At 48.7% G+C, this 18,113-nt stretch overlaps 2 protein-coding genes, 1 long non-coding RNA gene and 1 other non-coding gene across 8 annotated transcripts; 1 reads left to right on the top strand and 3 right to left on the bottom strand.

The window, feature by feature from the left end:
* Positions 1–3,651: 3,651 nt before the first annotated feature.
* On the bottom strand, positions 3,652–9,423 carry LOC136764654 (phospholipase A and acyltransferase 3). Of its 5 annotated transcripts, none has more exons than XM_066718882.1 (6): positions 9,186–9,423; positions 7,920–8,001; positions 6,252–6,397; positions 5,650–5,758; positions 5,191–5,459; positions 3,652–5,074 (listed from the first exon to the last, which is right to left on the bottom strand). In XM_066718882.1, exons 2-6 carry the CDS (start codon positions 7,924–7,926, stop codon positions 4,958–4,960), a joined length of 648 nt encoding a protein of 215 aa, XP_066574979.1. In that variant the 5' UTR covers positions 7,927–8,001; positions 9,186–9,423; the 3' UTR covers positions 3,652–4,957. The 5 variants fall into 5 exon arrangements, with proteins under 5 accessions (XP_066574979.1, XP_066574980.1, XP_066574981.1 ...); XM_066718883.1 differs by having other exon boundaries at positions 6,252–6,391; XM_066718884.1 differs by lacking the exon at positions 7,920–8,001.
* Positions 9,424–9,525: 102 nt separating this feature from the next.
* On the bottom strand, positions 9,526–11,537 carry LOC136764655 (uncharacterized). The gene is made up of 3 exons (XR_010821222.1): positions 11,435–11,537; positions 10,778–10,820; positions 9,526–10,228 (listed from the first exon to the last, which is right to left on the bottom strand). It is a non-coding gene; the product is annotated as an uncharacterized LOC136764655 (long non-coding RNA).
* Positions 10,903–11,036, bottom strand: LOC136765520 (small nucleolar RNA SNORA57). Its single transcript, XR_010821707.1, has one exon. It is a non-coding gene; the product is annotated as a small nucleolar RNA SNORA57 (small nucleolar RNA).
* A 76-nt stretch (positions 11,538–11,613) lies between the features above and the next one.
* Positions 11,614–17,542, top strand: ints5 (integrator complex subunit 5). Its single transcript, XM_066718879.1, has 2 exons — positions 11,614–12,260; positions 12,894–17,542. The coding sequence occupies exons 1-2, from the start codon at positions 12,184–12,186 to the stop codon at positions 15,964–15,966; spliced, it is 3,150 nt and encodes a 1,049-aa protein (XP_066574976.1). The 5' UTR covers positions 11,614–12,183; the 3' UTR covers positions 15,967–17,542.
* The last annotated feature ends 571 nt before the right edge of the window (positions 17,543–18,113 follow it).

Raw genomic sequence — 18,113 nt, 5'->3', positions numbered from 1 at the left:
TCCCCTCCAGACCACTGTGCTCTTCTGGTGCCAGAAGACTAACTCTGCCTCCTCTCCAGTGTGGAAGGAAAGTTAGAAATTCCTTTCTCACATCTGTTTTACTTCATTTATCCTTAAGAAAGATAAGGTCAAGCTAGAAGGTCAGACCAGAAGGTAGTTTGTCCTCTGTTTGTTATTTATGATGAGAATCTTGGAGACAATGTCAAACAGTATGATATAAGTGCCTTTTCCCTAATCCATGTGTTGACCTATGAACTCTGTTCTATAATGATATATATTCTGCTTAGCCAGCTTTTAAGATAACATAGTAATGACTTTCTAATTATAACCAGATCTTAGACTTTTGTGTGTATAAAAAGCTCTGACTTTTACAATGGAGTTAGAGCAACTTTGGAATCTTGATTCACTCTTCCTCTCCACGTCATGTGTAATAAAGGCATTGCAACAAACGTTCCAACCTGATTGAAGATTGAGTTTCTTCCACACCACTCTCCTTCCTCCAGAGCCGCTCCTTCTCATCCCTGTCCCCTAAATGGTGGAATGACCTGCCCACCCAAGTCAAAACAGCAGAGTCCTTGACCTCAAGACGCATCTTTTCAGAGAGTACTTGTAATATTAGTCCTTTTAATCTCCTTTAGGTAGCACTTCACAGAGTTTTATCATGCTTCTTGTGTTTTTGATTATTTACCTCCTTGCTCCCTTTCCCGTAGCCCTTGACTGTGACCCAACATCTTGACAGCACTTAGCTTTTACTGTCCAGGATGTATGACCTCACTTACTGTACTTACCTGTGTAAATTGGAAGTTGTAAAATGTATTATATTTTGAATTGCTATGTTTAATATAACATAATATAACTTGAATTTGTAATGTTTGATGCCTTGTACCTAACTATATTTTTGCACTCTGTATTGCACTTATGTTGTAAGTCGCCCTGGATAAGGGCATCTGCCAAGAAATACAGTAAACCACACCAAGCGTGTTCAGCGTTTAGCGAAACACACGCTTGTGTACAATCGAGTCACATTCTGTTGCGCAGATGTCCGCGGTTCTGCGCAGATCTGCAGAATCCCACCAATCCCATTGGTGGAGCAGCACAGATCTGTGAAGAGATAGGTTTGTTACAATCATTCTGTTTGTTTATTTTGTTTAGTTGTTTTTGTTTTTTTGAAGATAGGAAACTGAATTAAATTTGTTTCTTTTTGAGAACTGTCAAACCTGGTCCTACATGTTCCCTGCATCATAACACCTGACCCTGGGTCTGCAATAAGTGGAATAGCATTTTTGTCATTCCTGGCGATGATGATGCACTGCTGGGCTCCTCTGCTCAGATGAGCAATGCAGAGGCTGAATGCCAAAACGGTAGGTCAGGCATCAGCTGGCCAGGGACCATCTGGCCTGGCAAATGGTAGGGGAAACACTGATGATAATAATGAAAAACACAAAGACAAATCAAAAATCCTTTCTCACTATGCCCACAAAACTACCCACGCTGTGATGTCAAAGTTGGAGCAATTAACATCAGTGTAGTCTAAGGAACTAATAATCACATTATTGGCATTTTGTCAGTGCATAACAAGAAGCATATTTTTAAATTACAAACTGGAGATTTGAAAAATTATAAAAATACAAAACATGCTGTAGGTATTAATGTAAATGAGGGAATTGTGTTTGAACAAAAAAGTATCCTTTAATGACCACATAAGAATTTGGTTCTCATTTTTTTTTACCATCACTTTGATCATTATTCTCCAACAGCAAGGTTTGAATTTCATCTTTTTTTTTCCAGTGCTGCTACTTGCTTCAGTTTTGGAATTATAGTTCCTTCCCACCTTCTGATAAAAAGCAGTACTTTGCCATCAGTGAGCTTTCTAAACTCAAAGTCAACCTGAAATACAATAAAATAGTAAGTTCAAATGTCATAGATATTTATCAGACCAAAGTGTACAGAGTTGTATAACATTAAAAATAGCATGTTATAATATGACCTGAATAAAAAAGGTCTGGTCTGAGAACAGACTTCTAAACTATAAATTACTTTAAGCATAGATCAGATTAACTATAGACTACAAAATATTCTGTCTGATGTTTCATAGTCTCATTTCAATGAATACACAGTGACAGATGGGATCATAGAAATGTTCCTGGTAATAGAAACAAATATGCAATTTAGTATATTTCATATATCATCTCAATTTGGCATTGATATGTACAGTACATGCATAAATCTTACAAATCCTTCATTTCCAGCCATTGGTATATCAGATCTCAAGGAAGCAAAATTAGTAATGATATCCTTCACCAAGTGTAGCTTTTCTGCACCAGAAGGGTAACTGGAAAAAATACAAAAGTACTACCATATTTTTTCATGCTGAACTGCTAGGTATACTTAAATTACACTTTCTAAATTAAAATATTCTTGGTGTATTTTTAGTTGGTTAAACCTGCTCTTGTTAGGTCTGAAGTTATTGTATATTACTACCCAGTTCTGTATATTCATGATTCATGATGTAACCCAACTTTGGTGGCAGTGATGAATTCTTACAGAAATATACATTTTAAAAGGGTCCATGGTATGTGTATACATTTATGCTAAAATATTTATTCACAATCCTGAAGAAAATTTAGTAAACATGCCTAGTGCTTCAATAAAAGGGAATGTTTATGAGTGAATACCTAATTTGTATCTCAACCAGTGACAAAAGGCTCATTACCATTTGTAATAGTTACCAATTAAAATTTTCAGCGGAAGGGATGGTTGGGTTTAAGCATTTGTTACAAAATAAACAGCATGCCAAGGGATTCGTATCTTGCACTTTAGAATAATAGGCTACAGTAGTGCATTTTTTATGACTGAAGACCAATAATACAAGTAAATTACTGTAACGCCCTCTGCTGGTGTGATCCAGTGGTGGAGCAGTGGGTCTCATGGGAGTGGTTGTCAGCGCCGCCTGAAAATAGTTCCTTAAGGGACTGTTCTCTGTGGAATTCCCCTCCAGGCTGTTCCTTCCCCCATGTGTTCCTGTGTTTGTCCACCTCTGCTTGCAGTGACCATCACAGCCCTCCTTCCCTGTCCACTGTATGAGTGTGTCTGTGCCTAGTCTATATAAAGAGCTGTTGAAAGAGCTGTTAGTGCCGGTGGTAATAAAGAGCGTTTAGGTTTACAGCAGAGTCTGTCTCTGTGATTTAGTGAATCTGTTACAATATTATAATTTCACCACAATGCTTATGTTTTATGTAATGTTCTTGTATTACTAATACATAAGACCATAACATTAACTATGTTCATAATAATAACAAGGGTATCATTTAAATGAACATGATTTATACAAATATATGTATATGGAACATACATTTAAATGTATGTTTTATAATAGTTCACACAAGGAAAAATGTCCATATTTTACAATTATAGCTTTATGGTTTAAAATTTGCGTGGATAAGGAAACATTTTTTACATAAATTAAACCTATTTGATAAGAGTACATAGATTAGCATGTTATTTATAGCATATTTATTTATACGTTGTATGAAAGTGTCCACAATCAGTAAATAAAACATGTACATTTCATGGAGTAGAACTCGTATGGAAAATACAATGCTATACATATTGTAGAACCCGTCTCGGAAATAAGTGGAGAAGTCATTGAGATAAAGCAAATAGAACTTTAATCAAGCCGCTCTGAAGCCCCACGTCAGGAAATTCCTTCAGTGAGGACTTAATGTTTACAAACGTGAGTGCAACTTTTATAGGAAAATGACGTAACATCTTATTCCCTCTCATACAATCAGAAGGTACAATTCCGGGTCCGTTTACGATCTGTCCTCCAGTGGAGAGGCAATGGATCCAAAAAGCAGATGTCTGTCTTTGATGTACACTAGGAAGATGCGATCCCATGGTCGTCATTTACCTAGTGTCAATCGCCCATTAACAGAAACAATTCCTGCCTATCTGGAGAAACAAAGTCACAAACAGATTTTCAACAAAACCGCTGTAGACCATTTTGGCACTGTGTGATCTTTTATTACTGACAGGACTTTCTAACAAATGAACCTTTAACCTTTTGCTTAGCCTGCTAAAGCTAATCTGTTCAGTCTGTATACAAGCTACTTCCAATGCTAGTGTTAATATAAAACATTATATAATTATCACAAAACACTTTCTTCAACTTTCCTATACAGTCTTCACATATAAACATTACTTTTTTCTCTTCAGGTGGGGTGAGTCAGAAATTTAAGATTTCATTTAAAAATATATTTCAACGGTAAATATTTAGTTTGCAAAACCATATTTAAGATTTGCTACATATTTAGTCAAACAGCAAATACGTATTTTTCCAAGAGATTGAGCATTAAAGGTTTTATTTTAATTTTCGAAATCTGTATAAATGCTTCATTATTTATTAAATCTGGTCAAACATACAAGATTTTAGTTCATTCAGTGGGAAAAAAGCCCCATAAAGAAATCGCCTCGAATTGACACACCCCAGCGTTCATCACCATGGCCACTAGGACATGTTGTTGTACGGGGCAGTTAAATCTCGAGATGGATAGCTGGGATTCTCAGATTATGAACATAAAACAAAACAGAAACCAAACACCCAGATCAGACTGTTGAATAAATTACACAATTCATTATCTTATTAATCAATTAATTGAATCCTTCAGATTTACAGTGTGGAGCGGGTTGAGGCAGCAGCAATCTGTTTGGGATCGTCCATTGCCAGGCACTTAGGAGGAGAGGAGAGACGCAACTCTGCACTGCAGCTGGGGGGAGGGGCGGTTAATGTCTAACATCTAACGAGTCACTTTAGTTTGGGACCAAGGAAAACAGCCCAGGCCAGACCTGGGAGATGAGCAGTGTGCTGTGCTGCTATGTTGTGCTGTGTTGTGTGTGGGGTTCATGCTGGGCAAGTCTCAGGGCAGGGCGTCTCTCCAGGGGGAAGATGGGAAGGACACTACTGCTCACTCCTCCTCTCCTTACAGCTTTGGCTGCCACTGAAGAGATACGCTGCCCCTGCCACCAGCCCCATCCCCACCAGGGCTCCCACCCCCACCGTCACCGCCATCTGAACCTGCAAGCACACAAACAGACAGGTGTGAAAGGCAGGCTCAGTGCCACGAGAGGGCAAAGGGGGGCAATGCCACCTCAGTTTTGTGTCTCTGGGGTTGGCAATGGGGGGGTCCTTACCTGGGGGGACTCGGGCGTGCCGTACCGCAGCTTGGTGACAAAGTGCTCACAGTTGCTCCGGGCCACGCTGTATGACACTTCCTGCCCCACCTTCCGCTCTGCCTCCCGCAGGATCTTGCTCACGGGCAGCGGGTCATACTTGTTGTCCAGCTTGTTGTTGATGTGGTACCGGTCACTGCCCACCACCGTCCGCAAGGGATCCTTCTTGATCACTGCCTTCTCGCACATCATGGACATTATACTGTACGCCCCCGCCCCTGCCAACTCGCCTGGAGGGAGGAATAGGAGGTGGGGAGGGAGAAAAAAGAAGGAGAGGGACGAATGGAGGGTGAGAGGATGGGAGGGACAGGGGTGGAGGAGGTGGAGGAACAGAGAGAGCATTTGGGAGGGAGGATCAGACACACAGACACTGACCGTGATAACAGTAACAGTAACTGAGATAATGCAAAGGGCTCTTACTGGGCGGGGCCAGGTGGATGACATAACCTCTTCCAACGTAGATGGCCCAGTGCTGGTACCCCAGCCGGAATATCTCGATCAGGTCTCCAGGTTTGGGCTCATCGTCGTACTGCACACAGACACACATACAGAGTCACACATGTGCAGATATACAGTCAGACAGACACAGACACACACACACACACACACACATAGATAGATACAGACACACTGTCACACCCTCAGCACTCAGACGCTGCACTGCACACACACACACACACACAGATACACTGTTACACACCACAGAAGCTGACACTGCAGAGATAAACCTAACAGGCACACAGTGGTCCACTGCTACCTACACAAGGCACAGATTGCAGTGTGGTGACTGTACCAGCCTGTGCAAGCACCTCAGAGCTGGGTGCTTCAGCAGAGTTGGTGGGACAGAGGGGCACTGTCACCCCGATCAGAAAAAAAACATGCAAACCAGTGAGAACACATACGCACTTTTTTTCCCCCCCCCAATTGTGTCATTCTCCTCTCTGCCATCAGAGAAGCCAAGCAAGAAGGACAAATATACCAGCTATCTACTACATGTTCGTTCCATATGGGTCTGTACTCACCAAGAAGGGGGCCATGCTTGTGTGAAGTGTGGCGCTCAACTCCTCTGCTTCTCTGCGCCTGCGTCTCTGTGCCCTCCGGGTTTGCTCTGCCTCTCTCTGCTCAGCGTGCAGGGTTTTATCAGCTGCTCTGGTTTCAGTTTCTATTTCTTGGAAGGGGCGAGGGATGGAGCATGAGTGAGGTGGTTTATTTAGTGTGACCCACCACACCAACACCCACACCTCACCTGGCTGTAAAACTCACCCCAGGGGACCCACGTACACTCGTGCAGACATGCTTGTGCGCGTGCGTTCACAGACACACACATACACTGACCTAAAGGATTATTAGGAACACCTGTTCAATTTCTCATTAATGCAATTATCTAACCAACCAATCACATGGCAGTTGCTTCAATGCATTTAGGGGTGTGGTCCTGGTCAAGACAATCTCCTGAACTCCAAACTGAATGTCTGAATGGGAAAGAAAGGTGATTTAAGCAATTTTGAGCGTGGCATGGTTGTTGGTGCCAGACGGGCCGGTCTGAGTATTTCACAATCTGCTCAGTTACTGGGATTTTCACGCACAACCATTTCTAGGGTTTACAAAGAATGGTGTGAAAAGGGAAAAACATCCAGTATGCGGCAGTCCTGTGGGCGAAAATGCCTTGTTGATGCTAGAGGTCAGAGGAGAATGGGCCGACTGATTCAAGCTGATAGAAGAGCAACTTTGACTGAAATAACCACTCGTTACAACCGAGGTATGCAGCAAAGCATTTGTGAAGCCACAACACTTACAACCTTGAGGCGGATGGGCTACAACAGCAGAAGACCCCACCGGGTACCACTCATCTCCACTACAAATAGGAAAAAGAGGCTACAATTTGCACAAGCTCACCAAAATTGGACAGTTGAAGACTGGAAAAATGTTGCCTGGTCTGATGAGTCTCGATTTCTGTTGAGACATTCAGATGGTAGAGTCAGAATTTGGCGTAAACAGAATGAGAACATGGATCCATCATGCCTTGTTACCACTGTGCAGGCTGGTGGTGGTGGTTTAATGGTGTGGGGGATGTTTTCTTGGCACACTTTAGGCCCCTAAGTGCCAATTGGGCATCGTTTAAATGCCACGGCCTACCTGAGCATTGTTTCTGACTACGTCCATCCCTTTATGACCACCATGTACCCATCCTCTGATGGCTACTTCCAGCAGGATAATGCACCATGTCACAAAGGTCGAATCATTTCAACTTGGTTTCTTGAACATGACAATGAGTTCACTGTACTAAACTGGCTCCCACAGTCACCAGATCTCAACCCAATAGAGCATCTTTGGGATGTGGTGGAACGGGAGCTTCGTGCCCTGGATGTGCATCCCACAAATCTCCATCAACTGCAAGATGCTATCCTATCAATATGGGCCAACATTTCTAAAGAATGCTTTCAGCACCTTGTTGAATCAATGCCACGTAGAATTAAGGCAGTTCTGAAGGTGAAAGGGGGTCAAACACAGTATTAGTATGGTGTTCCTAATAATCCTTTAGGTGAGTGTATAAACACTACTCACCTCACACACATATAAACGCTATCACTCCCTCAGTGAAGGAGGGAGAGGGGATGGGGAACACAGGAGGAAGAAAAAAAAGGAGTGTTGGGGGGTGGGGGAACTGAGGAAGAACACTATTTTATCACCTGTCATCTCAGGTTTATCACCATGAGGATCACTTGACGGAGCACAGGCTGAGGATACTGAGGTGAATCCACAGAAGAAACTCTGGAAAAAATTAAGACACCACTCCAAGTTTAGAAATCAATGTTAATTGGTCTCTTAATTTTTTCCAGTTTTTATATATATAGTCACAGACACACACACCCACCCACTGACAGACACACAAAGACACTCACACACAGTGCTTAGTGGAAAGCAGAACTACAATCAGACACATGACCTCGAGTTTCCAAACACAGGTCCATCGGCATGAATATCACCTGACGGAGCACGTGCTGTGGAGACTGAGGTGGGTCAAATCCCAGAAGCGGTGGGGCAGGTCCAAACATTGCACGAAGGTTGTTTCCCTGGAATGTTCCCTTTCCAGGAAATATCTCATCTGGACAACAGGACTTGAGCTCCCATGTAATGGGAGATAGGATAGATAGACACACACACTGAAATGTCACTATTTTTAAACAAGTGCCACCAGCAGACACACATCAATCTGGAGATTCGTCAGAGGAGCAGGCAGGAAGCCATAAAAACCTGGAACATTATGGTACTTGGGGAAAATCTCATGAATGGGTCACCACCTACAGGGGAAGGACATCCTCCTGCTGGACATAGAACTCCACATTTTTAAACCCCTTGATATGAATATTAATTGGGGTTTTTAAATTAATGTGAACTCCCTTTTCATGATGCATTGAATACCAAATAAAGAGCATTTCATGAGCAGACACAAAAAGACAAAGAAATGCATAAATAAATGCATTAATGTCTGTATAGATTGATCTCTTTCAACACGGATTGTTGATTTCGTGATGCAGTTGCACCGACGTCAGTGTCCTCGGAGATCGAGGCAATATGGACCACTCCACCATACAAACACATGGTCTATATGGTCAGTGACGTGCAGAGCCGCGCCCCTGCCAGAGCGCAGGCGCGGTCTTAACCCGTTCACTGCCGCTGCGCGATGACCAGCAGCGCCTGTGCGCTTCATACAGCCTCGTAAACCACCACTGCGCAACTACTCCACTACGGCCGAGAGTAGGGATGTAATAGAGGGGGTTTAACTTCGGAGTCTAAAACTACAAATAGACCTACTGCACGTAATACTCTTTGTACAGATGGATACAAGCACATCAAAACTCCTTTCGTTTTCTCCATCTTGCGCTGCGGATCCGGGCGCTTTCTGCGATAGACCGGCCAACTTACACATAAACCCCGACAATAATAAAGCAAACCTCGCCAGTTCCTGGGGTCCGTGGACGTGCAGGCGTCCCGCCGAGGCCGTGACTGCCGGGCAGCTGCGCGCAGGAACCTCTGATGGCTGATGCGGCTGCACCGCCTCCTCCGCCCGCCAGCGCGTCACACCGCGCAGCAGCACAGCGGCCCTTAGGACAAGACGAGGCCTTCACACAACGCGTAAGCAAAGAGCTACTCTGACCGCTCGGAGAGCCAGGAGGAAATGAACAGACGTGAAAGTATCCCCCCCCCCCCCCACCCAAACCATACACTGGTCAGTTGTCCATTCCTGCACTTGCAAATCTACACCCATGCCAACTACACAGAAGAGACCAGAGACCAGTTTAAAGAGTTTTAATTTTTCCAATTTACAAGTCATATTGTACATCACTTCAAGACCAGCCAGCACCACAACCTGGAGTGGACGGGTCCAAGCCACACAGGAGTTGCTGTAACCAACTTCCATTGGTCAGTGTCCACATTCATGGTTACCCATTACATTATGGGAGATCACTTACCTCATTGAGCCAGGATGTACAAGTTTAATTGTATCCATGCATTGCAATTCTTATAATGGTCTAGCAAGTCAATCACCCTGGACAAGGGCATCTGCCAGAGAATAACCCTACACAATACAAGCAACACTTCTACAAGTAATGTTGATACAATTCAGTGTTATAAGCTCCTAAAAATGCAGTTCTTTGGTTGCTTTACTAGGGTCCTATAATATGATAATGGGGTGACCCCAGAAATGCCTAGCAAAAGGGGTTACTTTTCTGACCAACAATAAGGGTGTCCAGCCCTGGTCCGTGGAAAACAGTCCAGTAGGGGTCAGTTTCCTGGATTTTACTCCTAGTTCGAGTTACACAACTGAAGTAAAACATCAACTGAATACCAACATCACTTGAATACATTGCCTTGAATCATTAGGTTTATGGGGAGGTAGAGGGTGACCCTGCTGGCAACGGAGGCCCTCCCTGACTGTGGGGAGAGCCAAGGCAATCCACAAGATCAGGCTGGGAGGGTCTGGTCACAAAAAAGCCTGCCAAGAGAAGAGAAACAAAAAAAAAAAAAAAAAAAAAATTCAAGCCTTTGACTCAATACAGTTCCATTTCATGAATTTTGTGTTGTAGTCTTACAAATGAAACAAAATTACTAGATTAAAGCAAACTAGGTAAAGATTTTTTTAAAATTAGTAGTTACATTTTTCTAGAGAGACCAAGGACTTGCATTAATCTATAAAAACTACGTTAGGAGGGGGTCAGTCTCTACAACACTACCACAAAGAGCTAGACACTGTGCAGGGGGGACAGTGCATGCAAGTCTAATTCTAGCAAGCCTGGCATGGTAGTGCTGTGCCAGCGACTGGAAGGGGGGAAGAACAAACCAGACAAGCCACACCTGGTGCCAGCCCCCAAACACTGCCCGCTGCTGCTGTTCCTCTGCTTGATTACACACATGGGCACTGCCAGCCACACATGTGCCAATATAACAGAGGTGCCCCCCACTGCATGGGAGCAGAAATATCACCAAGGCACTGGAGTAAGACAGAAAATGCTTCTAAATAAGTCTAACCCACACACAAACATACCTGCAACGAGGGGCGGGCGCCATTGTGGCTCCAGACACCGGCCCTGCAACAGGAAGAGAACAGGACATTAGAAGCAGCTTGCCAAGGTTTCGACAGTAGCAAAAAAAAGTAGGAATAGCAGCAAGTCTTGTACCAGCGATTGAGGATAGAACCAGCGTATGGGAGAACGCTGGCACCGAAGACATAGCACTGGCGTTCCTGTACCTCCGTACATTACACACATGAGCACTGAGAACCACATGCATGCCAAGAAGGGAGGATACCGACGCTTTACATTGCATACACAAAACAATCCGCAATAAAGAGGCGGAAAGCACATTGCAATTGCATAAAGATGCTTGGAAAAAAAAGAATCTATGGCCCAGTCGGACACCGACAGCAGGGGGGGATGTTGGGCCGCAGCTTCTCCAGCACCCAGTTGCTCGTAATCGTCTGATATTCAAGGCGCTGAAGAAGGGCGAGATGCGTCAGGGCGCACAGCTACAAGTCGTTAACAAACGTGTGTGGGAGAGCATGCGTCCTAAAAGCGATCACGACTTAATTCTTGCATAAAAATGCAGGGCTTAGGGATCCTCCAAGAGGAAGAACGCAATGCCCACAGTGGACGTTACCAATACAAGACTATTTCCACATAACCAGCACAAGACCACAACTCACCCAGGGCTGCAGCCACACACACCGCCAAGCCAGACAACAAGAGACTGAGCTGCAGGGGCGCACACCTTTTATACAGCCCTGACGTCACCATCGAGAGTCGACATATAGATAGGATTAAAGGAGGGGTGTTTCACTGGAGCGACCCCTGCAGCTCGGTGGTGCGCACATACCGACATACATTTTACATTGTATAGTGCGCTTCACTACTGGTACCGAAGATCCTTTCTCTATATATAGACTCTTTAGAATGGCTAATGCTCACCCGTTACATAAAATAGCTTGACTGATTCAATTGAAACTGAAAATAAAATGCTTGGCTAGCATCGTCTGACGCTAAGACAAGAAATATGATACATTTACTATGAACCATAAAGTGACGACATAAGCAACACAACAATTCGAAATCGAATCTAAATTGAAAAGTTGTCTAGAACGGATTAGTGTGTTCGATTCCTGGCCCGATCCAGAGTTGGTTCCACTCCAGGGCCACCTGGCAGCCGAGGGGACCTCTGGCCGGCCTGCGTGCTTTGTTTGCCAGTCGGACGCATTACGGTGTGGGACCGTAGTAGTGTTGAGGAGAAACTCAGAAGTAGCACGAAACACCCAGCTAAACAAAATAAAGCTCGCAGGGAGCAATTCAGTGGAGTCGGACCCGTACGGATCCATGAATATACACGACATCCCGGCCTTTTGTGTGCGGAACTGGCCGGGGGAAGTGTTTTAAGCCTATTTTTGAGGGAGACTTTTGAATGATGTCCGCTGTTTTCGAAGGAGTGCCGCTGTCAGCGATGCAGTCCCCACAGCAGCTACACACCAACACCATCAGGTACTTGTGATTATCATTTAAAATAGTCCAAGCAAAGTCTTCACATTCAAACCCGAAACTGATGTAGCTCTGTAGAAAAGGATGTTTGTATTGGTTTTTTTTTTAAGTTATCGCCTCTCAAAACACAAACAAACGAAATATTACAGGGATTATTAATATATATATATATATATATATATATATATAAAGAATATCTAGCTGGTAGGGTGACGTCATCTGCACTGATTATGAAACGGGCGTGTGTCTGATTTAAGAATATCATCGCAATCTGTACAACAATGCCAATCCTTAATTTTAAAATAATTAAGATTTAATATTATTATCAGTAGTAGTAGTCGTATGTGTTGCAAAGTAGTGTTTTTTGTTTGTTTTGTTTTAGTTGTGTACAATGTCTTGCCGTTCTTGAATTCCAGAACAATATGGATAAATAATTTTCCTTCCTGTCGTTTTCCCATCTCCCTTTCATCCATCTCTGTCTTCTGCATCTCCTTGCCTCTTTCCCTCCCTCTCTCTGCCCTTTCTTTCCCTCTGTCCACACTCTCACCCACCCATCTCCTGTCCTTCCTCTTTCTCCCCCCCTCTCCCTCTCCCTCTCTCCCTCTCTCCCTTCCTTCCCCCTTTCGCACCCCCCAGCCCCCAGGAGCTGGCCCTGGAGATCAAGGCGTTCCTGAGCGGGGTGGACCAGACGCAGGGCCGCAAGCTTAGTGCACGTGACCATGCCAAGAGCGCCCTGCGGCTGCTGCGCCGCGTGCCCGCCTGCCGGGGGGCCGTGCTGGAGCACCTGCGGGGGGTGTACGACGAGCATGTGGCCGCCTACCTTCAGGAGCTGGAGGGGGAGCGAGAGAGGGAGAGGGAGCGGGAGGGCGGAAGAGGAGGAGGAGGAGGAGGTGGAGGAGGTGGGGGAAGGGGCGGAAGAGGTGGCATGAGCGTCTCCCTGGGCTTGGAAGACGTCATCCAGGAGATCCACGGCGTCCTGTCCGAGTTCATCCGGCTCAACCCCTCGGCCTGGGCGCCCCTGGTCTCGGCCTGGGCCATTGACCTGATGGGCCAACTGAGCAGCAAGTACTCGGGCCACCTGGGCGTCCCCCACGCGGCCAGCCTGAACGAGCTGCTGCAGCTGTGGATGGGCTGCTCGGCCACCCGCTCGCTGATGGAGAGCTACGCGCAGTGCCTGGCGGCGCTGATCGGCAGCTGCCCGGACGCCTGCGTGGACGCCCTGCTGGATACCTCGGTGCAGCACTCGCCGCACTTCGATTGGGTGGTGGCCCACATCGGTTCCTCCTTCCCCAACACCATCATCAGCCGCGTGCTCTCCTGTGGCCTCAAGGACTTCTGCGCCCACGCCCAGCACTCAGAGGTCGGCCAGGCCCCCTCCGCTGGCGCCACGCCCCCCTTGTCGGACAAGGTGGGCCGGGTTCCCAAGATCGGGTCGGTGGTGGGAATCCTGGGGCACCTGGCCTCGCGCCACTCGGACTCCATCCGGCAGGAGCTGCTGACCATGTTCCACGGGAGTCTCTCTGGCCCTCGTGAGCCCCAGCGCAAGGCCGCTGTGCCCTTCCTGCTGCAGCTGGCTGCCCTCTCCCCCCCGGCCTTGCTGGGGGCAGTGTCCGGGGACCTGGTGGACTCCCTGCGGCCACCCGTGCTGGGCCAGCTGCAGGCACTGCTGTCCGGCCTGCCACGCGAGGAGCTGGACAACATGACCAGCCTGGTGGTGCACCTGGTGTGTCAGAGCTCGGCCGGCGCGCTGCGGGTGCTGCAGTTCCTGGTCAACACCGCCATGCCTGCCTCCGTCATTATGGCTGCGCAGGGGCCGGCAGCAGTGCCCGAGGGCGCCAGGGAGGCCTGCGACCGTGTGGTGCAGCTGCTACTCCTGCACCTGCAGAAACTGGTGTACAACCGGGCTGACGGTGACGACGATACCCCCAACCCCCAGCAGCTCGCCCCTGGCCCCCGCCACCACCATCACCACCACCACCACCACGGCCCCCCTCACGCCTCCTCCTCCCCCTCCCCCCCCCGGGCCGTGCCCTTCCTGGATGCGCTGCGGCCCCACGTGCGGGAGCTGTGTGTCGAGACACTGCGGCTGGAGAGGAAGCGCCACCTGTGGCTGCACCAGCTGCTCAGCCTGCTGGCGGTGTACTGCGGCCCCAGTGTGGCCACCGAGGCCCTTTGCCACCTGCTGAGCCTGGCGCGGGTCCCCGAGGAGCTGGCCCTGGCCGCCCAGTTGCACAGTCTGCTCTCTGTCTCTCTGCCTGGCCTGCTGCCCGCCGCCGTACAGCGCTGCGCTGCCCAAATCCACACCCAGAGCCTGGCCCCCACTGAGCTGGCCCAGTTGCTGCTCAACCTGGCCACCGTGGTGCAGAGCCAGGAGGATGAGGGAGCAGCGGGTGGAGGGGGCCCGGCATCCATGGCGGCCCAGGTCGGGGCAGCCGTCTCCAAGCACCTGCAGGACTTTAGCCCCCTGCTCCTGCACAGCGACCCGTCTGTCTCCCAGGCCGCCGCCCAGCTCCTTGCCGCCAGCCAGCTGCCCAGGGCGGTGCGGCCGGCCCACCTGCTGAACATCACCCGCGCTGCCGTGGCACACTTCTTCCTAGCTCTGCGCTGGGAGGGCGAGGGCGAGGGTGAGGCAGAGAGGGAGGTGGTGCGGGAGGCGGCGGTGAGCTGCTCGGTGCGTCTCCTCTCCCGCCTGGCAGCCTTCTCCCCGCTCACCCTGAAAGCCGTGTTGCAGCAGCTGGTGGAGGGGGGGCTGCACCGCGGACACGCACCTCTGTTTGGTGGTGGAGGGCGGGAGGATGGCGGCTGCCCCCCCTGGCCCTCAGACGCCCATTTCTCCTCCACCTCCTCCTCCTCCTCGTCCTGCTCCCTACTGGAGACCAACCGCAAGTTCGGCACCACGGTCAACTTCTCGGGCGGCGTGTGGTCAGTTTTCCACGCTGGCGTGATCGGGGAGGGGCCGCAACCACCTCCTGCCACCCCGCCCCCCGCCGCTGCCCGGGTGCTAGCCAACCTGCAGACGCTGCTGGGGGTGGCAGTGCGCTGCTGTGCGGGGGGGCGCTACACCCAGGCCGAGCCTGGGGGTGAGGAGCCGCCACCCATCAACCCTGAGGCGGCCAAGGTGGTGGCGGTGACGCTGGTGGAGGGTGTGTGCCCTGACGTGGCCAACAGCGAGCTGGCCTGGCCCCCTGAGGAGCATGCCCGGACCACAGTGGAGCGGGACATCCACGTGCGGCGCCACTTCGAGGCCAACCCCCTCCTCTTCCCCCTGCTGCGCCTGGTGGCCTCCGGCCGCCCCGCCCTCTGCTACTGCTCTGTGGTCCTGCGTGGGCTGCTGGCCACCCTGCTGGCCCACTGGGAGGCCTCCCGGGAGCCCCACGCCCGGGACTCCCCCTGGCACCTCCATGCCTCCTGCCAGCTGGTGGCCTGCATGGGCGAGGGCCAGTTGCTGCCCCCGGCCCTGGCCAATGTCCACGAGATCTTCCCCTTCCTGGCGCCCTTCGAGGTCCGGCTGCTGCTTCTGGCCGTGTGGGACTACGTCCGTGGCAACAGCCCCCTCCCCCAGAAGTTCACCTTCAGCCCAGAGAAGGGGCTCTTTTACCGGGACTTTTCCCGCGACGGGGACCCCACCAAGTACCTGGCCCCCCTCTACAGTGTGCTGCACAAGAACATCGACCGGCTCGGCCACCAGTGCTGGCGCTTCCAGATCTGAGCGCCAACAGCTGTGAAACATGGCTCAAGCACGCAGACCAACAGACAGACCCACACACAGAATGACAAACAAAGAGACATTCACACACACACACAGAACGACAGACAAAGAGACATGCACGCACACAGACAGACAAAAAGACACACGCACACAGACGGACAAAGAGACACACACAGAATGACAGACAGATGACACACACACACACACACACACACACACTGACTGACAGATGCAAAGACACACAGACAGACAGGTGGCTGTACATGTTCCCCCTGGAACACCAGGCCGAGAGGTGTCACACAACCGCAGACCCACCTAGCCGGCACCACCAGCACCTGAGGGTCCGAGGAACCGTGTGGCAGCAGATCAACTCTCGCCAAAGACCTGTCCGACCCCAGCGGTTCCCAACTGTGACACGATGACAACCTGCAGACAGAGACTATGCCCCTCCGGGACAAGAAAATGTGACTGTTGTTTTCGATTGAATCATTTTGTTTAGTTTTTTTAATTCTCACCCATTCTTATTAAAGAGAATCCCCACCCTTTCTAAGCTGGACTCCCCCAGAGCCAGACACGTGCCAGCTTTTTCAATGGGGCACCTGGTCTGTTTTTTATGATCATTATTAGGGTTATTATGTCATTGGGATTGGAATTGTGAAAATAATTCTCAAGGAGTTTCACAAGATGGCGCTGTACACGTCCCTTTCTCTCGGCCCCCCACACCTTGAGCCCCTAATTAGTTAATTAACAGCCTTATTCACAGATATGGAGCCAGTGTTTGGCAGTGTGGTCTAGTGTTAGTGGTGGTATAATAAGGCCTAAATTCATTACAAAAAGCGAATGTCAGAATTGAGGCTGGCTCGCTCATGCACACACTCCCTAGCACCCACACTGACTCTCTCTCTCATTGGCTGAATCTCTCACTCACTCCCTCCTCTCTCTCTCGCTCACCCACTCTCCCGCTCGCTTCCCCACTTGCACATTCACTCCCTCCCTCCCTTGTTCTCTCGCTCCCTCATCAGCTCCCTTCCTCACCCGCTGCCCCAGATACGCCCTCGCTCCCCTCTCTTTCAGCCTCACTCCTCGGTTCTCCCACTCAGCGTCCTATGTCAGTGGCTCTGGCCAGCCTGGTGATTTTGGCCATGGAGAAGAGGCATGTGTGTTTGAGCGTTCTCAAATGGTCCCTCATCTGGACCGGAAAGTGTACTTGTGACTGGCAGTACAGAAGAGTGTGTGTGTGTCAGTCAGTCTGTGTGTGTCTCAGTCTGTCTGTCTCTGCTAGTGTGTGCCCGTGCCCAAAGTCATCTGAGCCACTGCTACCAACAGCGACTGTCCACGCTGTGTAACATCCCATCGCCCAGCTGCTGTCGTGTACTGATTGCTGAAGGCCTCGGCTCTCTCTATCAGCCAGGAACTCTTTTATCGGCCCCCCTCACCAGTCAGAAGGGTGACTGTTGTCGTTTTGCATTCGTGTTGCTTGTTTTTTTGTTTAGTTTTTTTTTTTCTGAGATTGTATTCTGTTGTACTATTTTCTTACACTGGGGAAATACAGTAAAGCCTTCCAAGGTTTTGATTAGTTGGGAATCTGTGTTTTTTTATTGGTGTGTGGTGTGTCTGGGTGTGTGACTGTAGGCTATATGTGTGAGGCTGTGTGTTTGGGGGGTGTCTATGTGGGACTGTGCTTGAGAGTGTGTATCTGGGTGGGTGTTTGTGAGTGAGTGGCCTTGTGTGACTTTTTCCTGGGACAGGAGGTGCAATGATAAATGATACAAGTTTGCAGTGTGAAGCCATTCCTCATACCTGGTTTAACTAATTCAGGCTAATCATCTGATCAGCTGGATTCAGTTAATCCGATAGCTTGATTTAAATTATCTCCTATGGCAGGGATGGTGAACCTATGGCACTTGTGGCCAGAGTGGCACGCAGAGCCATATAGGTTGCCAGCCCGCTCCTCAATTGACACTTCAGAAAAACAGTCACTGTATTTGTCAATGGTGGCATCGCCCTAAAATAATTTTCTGAATATTCGTGTTTTGGGTCGAGTTCTTGTTGCTATTCCAGAAATCTGTGCAGAACTGTGGAAATCTGCGCTGCATGCACGAAATCTTAATGTTATGATGCCATTTATTCTGCTGTGTACCACTCAG

Source organism: Amia ocellicauda, chromosome 12 (assembly GCF_036373705.1).
Source record: "Amia ocellicauda isolate fAmiCal2 chromosome 12, fAmiCal2.hap1, whole genome shotgun sequence".
Taxonomy (NCBI): Eukaryota; Metazoa; Chordata; class Actinopteri; order Amiiformes; family Amiidae; genus Amia; species Amia ocellicauda.
The sequence above is the reverse complement of the archived record's forward strand: the minus strand, read 5'-3'. Positions and strand labels throughout refer to the sequence as shown.

What these genes read in the sequence shown, in the direction of transcription:
- LOC136764654 (XM_066718881.1), bottom strand. Translation starts at nt 6,556, where the DNA reads ATGTGTGTGTCTGTGAACGCACGCGCACAAGCATGTCTGCACGAGTGT. An exon ending in GTGTACGTGGGTCCCCTGGG is followed by an intron (nt 6,398 to 6,492) that starts GTGAGTTTTACA and finishes GCCCCTTCCAAG; the next exon opens with AAATAGAAACTGAAACCAGA. An exon ending in CATCCACCTGGCCCCGCCCA is followed by an intron (nt 5,460 to 5,649) that starts GTAAGAGCCCTT and finishes TCCTCCCTCCAG; the next exon opens with GCGAGTTGGCAGGGGCGGGG.
- ints5 (XM_066718879.1), top strand. Translation starts at nt 12,184, where the DNA reads ATGATGTCCGCTGTTTTCGAAGGAGTGCCGCTGTCAGCGATGCAGTCC. An exon ending in CTACACACCAACACCATCAG is followed by an intron (nt 12,261 to 12,893) that starts GTACTTGTGATT and finishes CGCACCCCCCAG; the next exon opens with CCCCCAGGAGCTGGCCCTGG.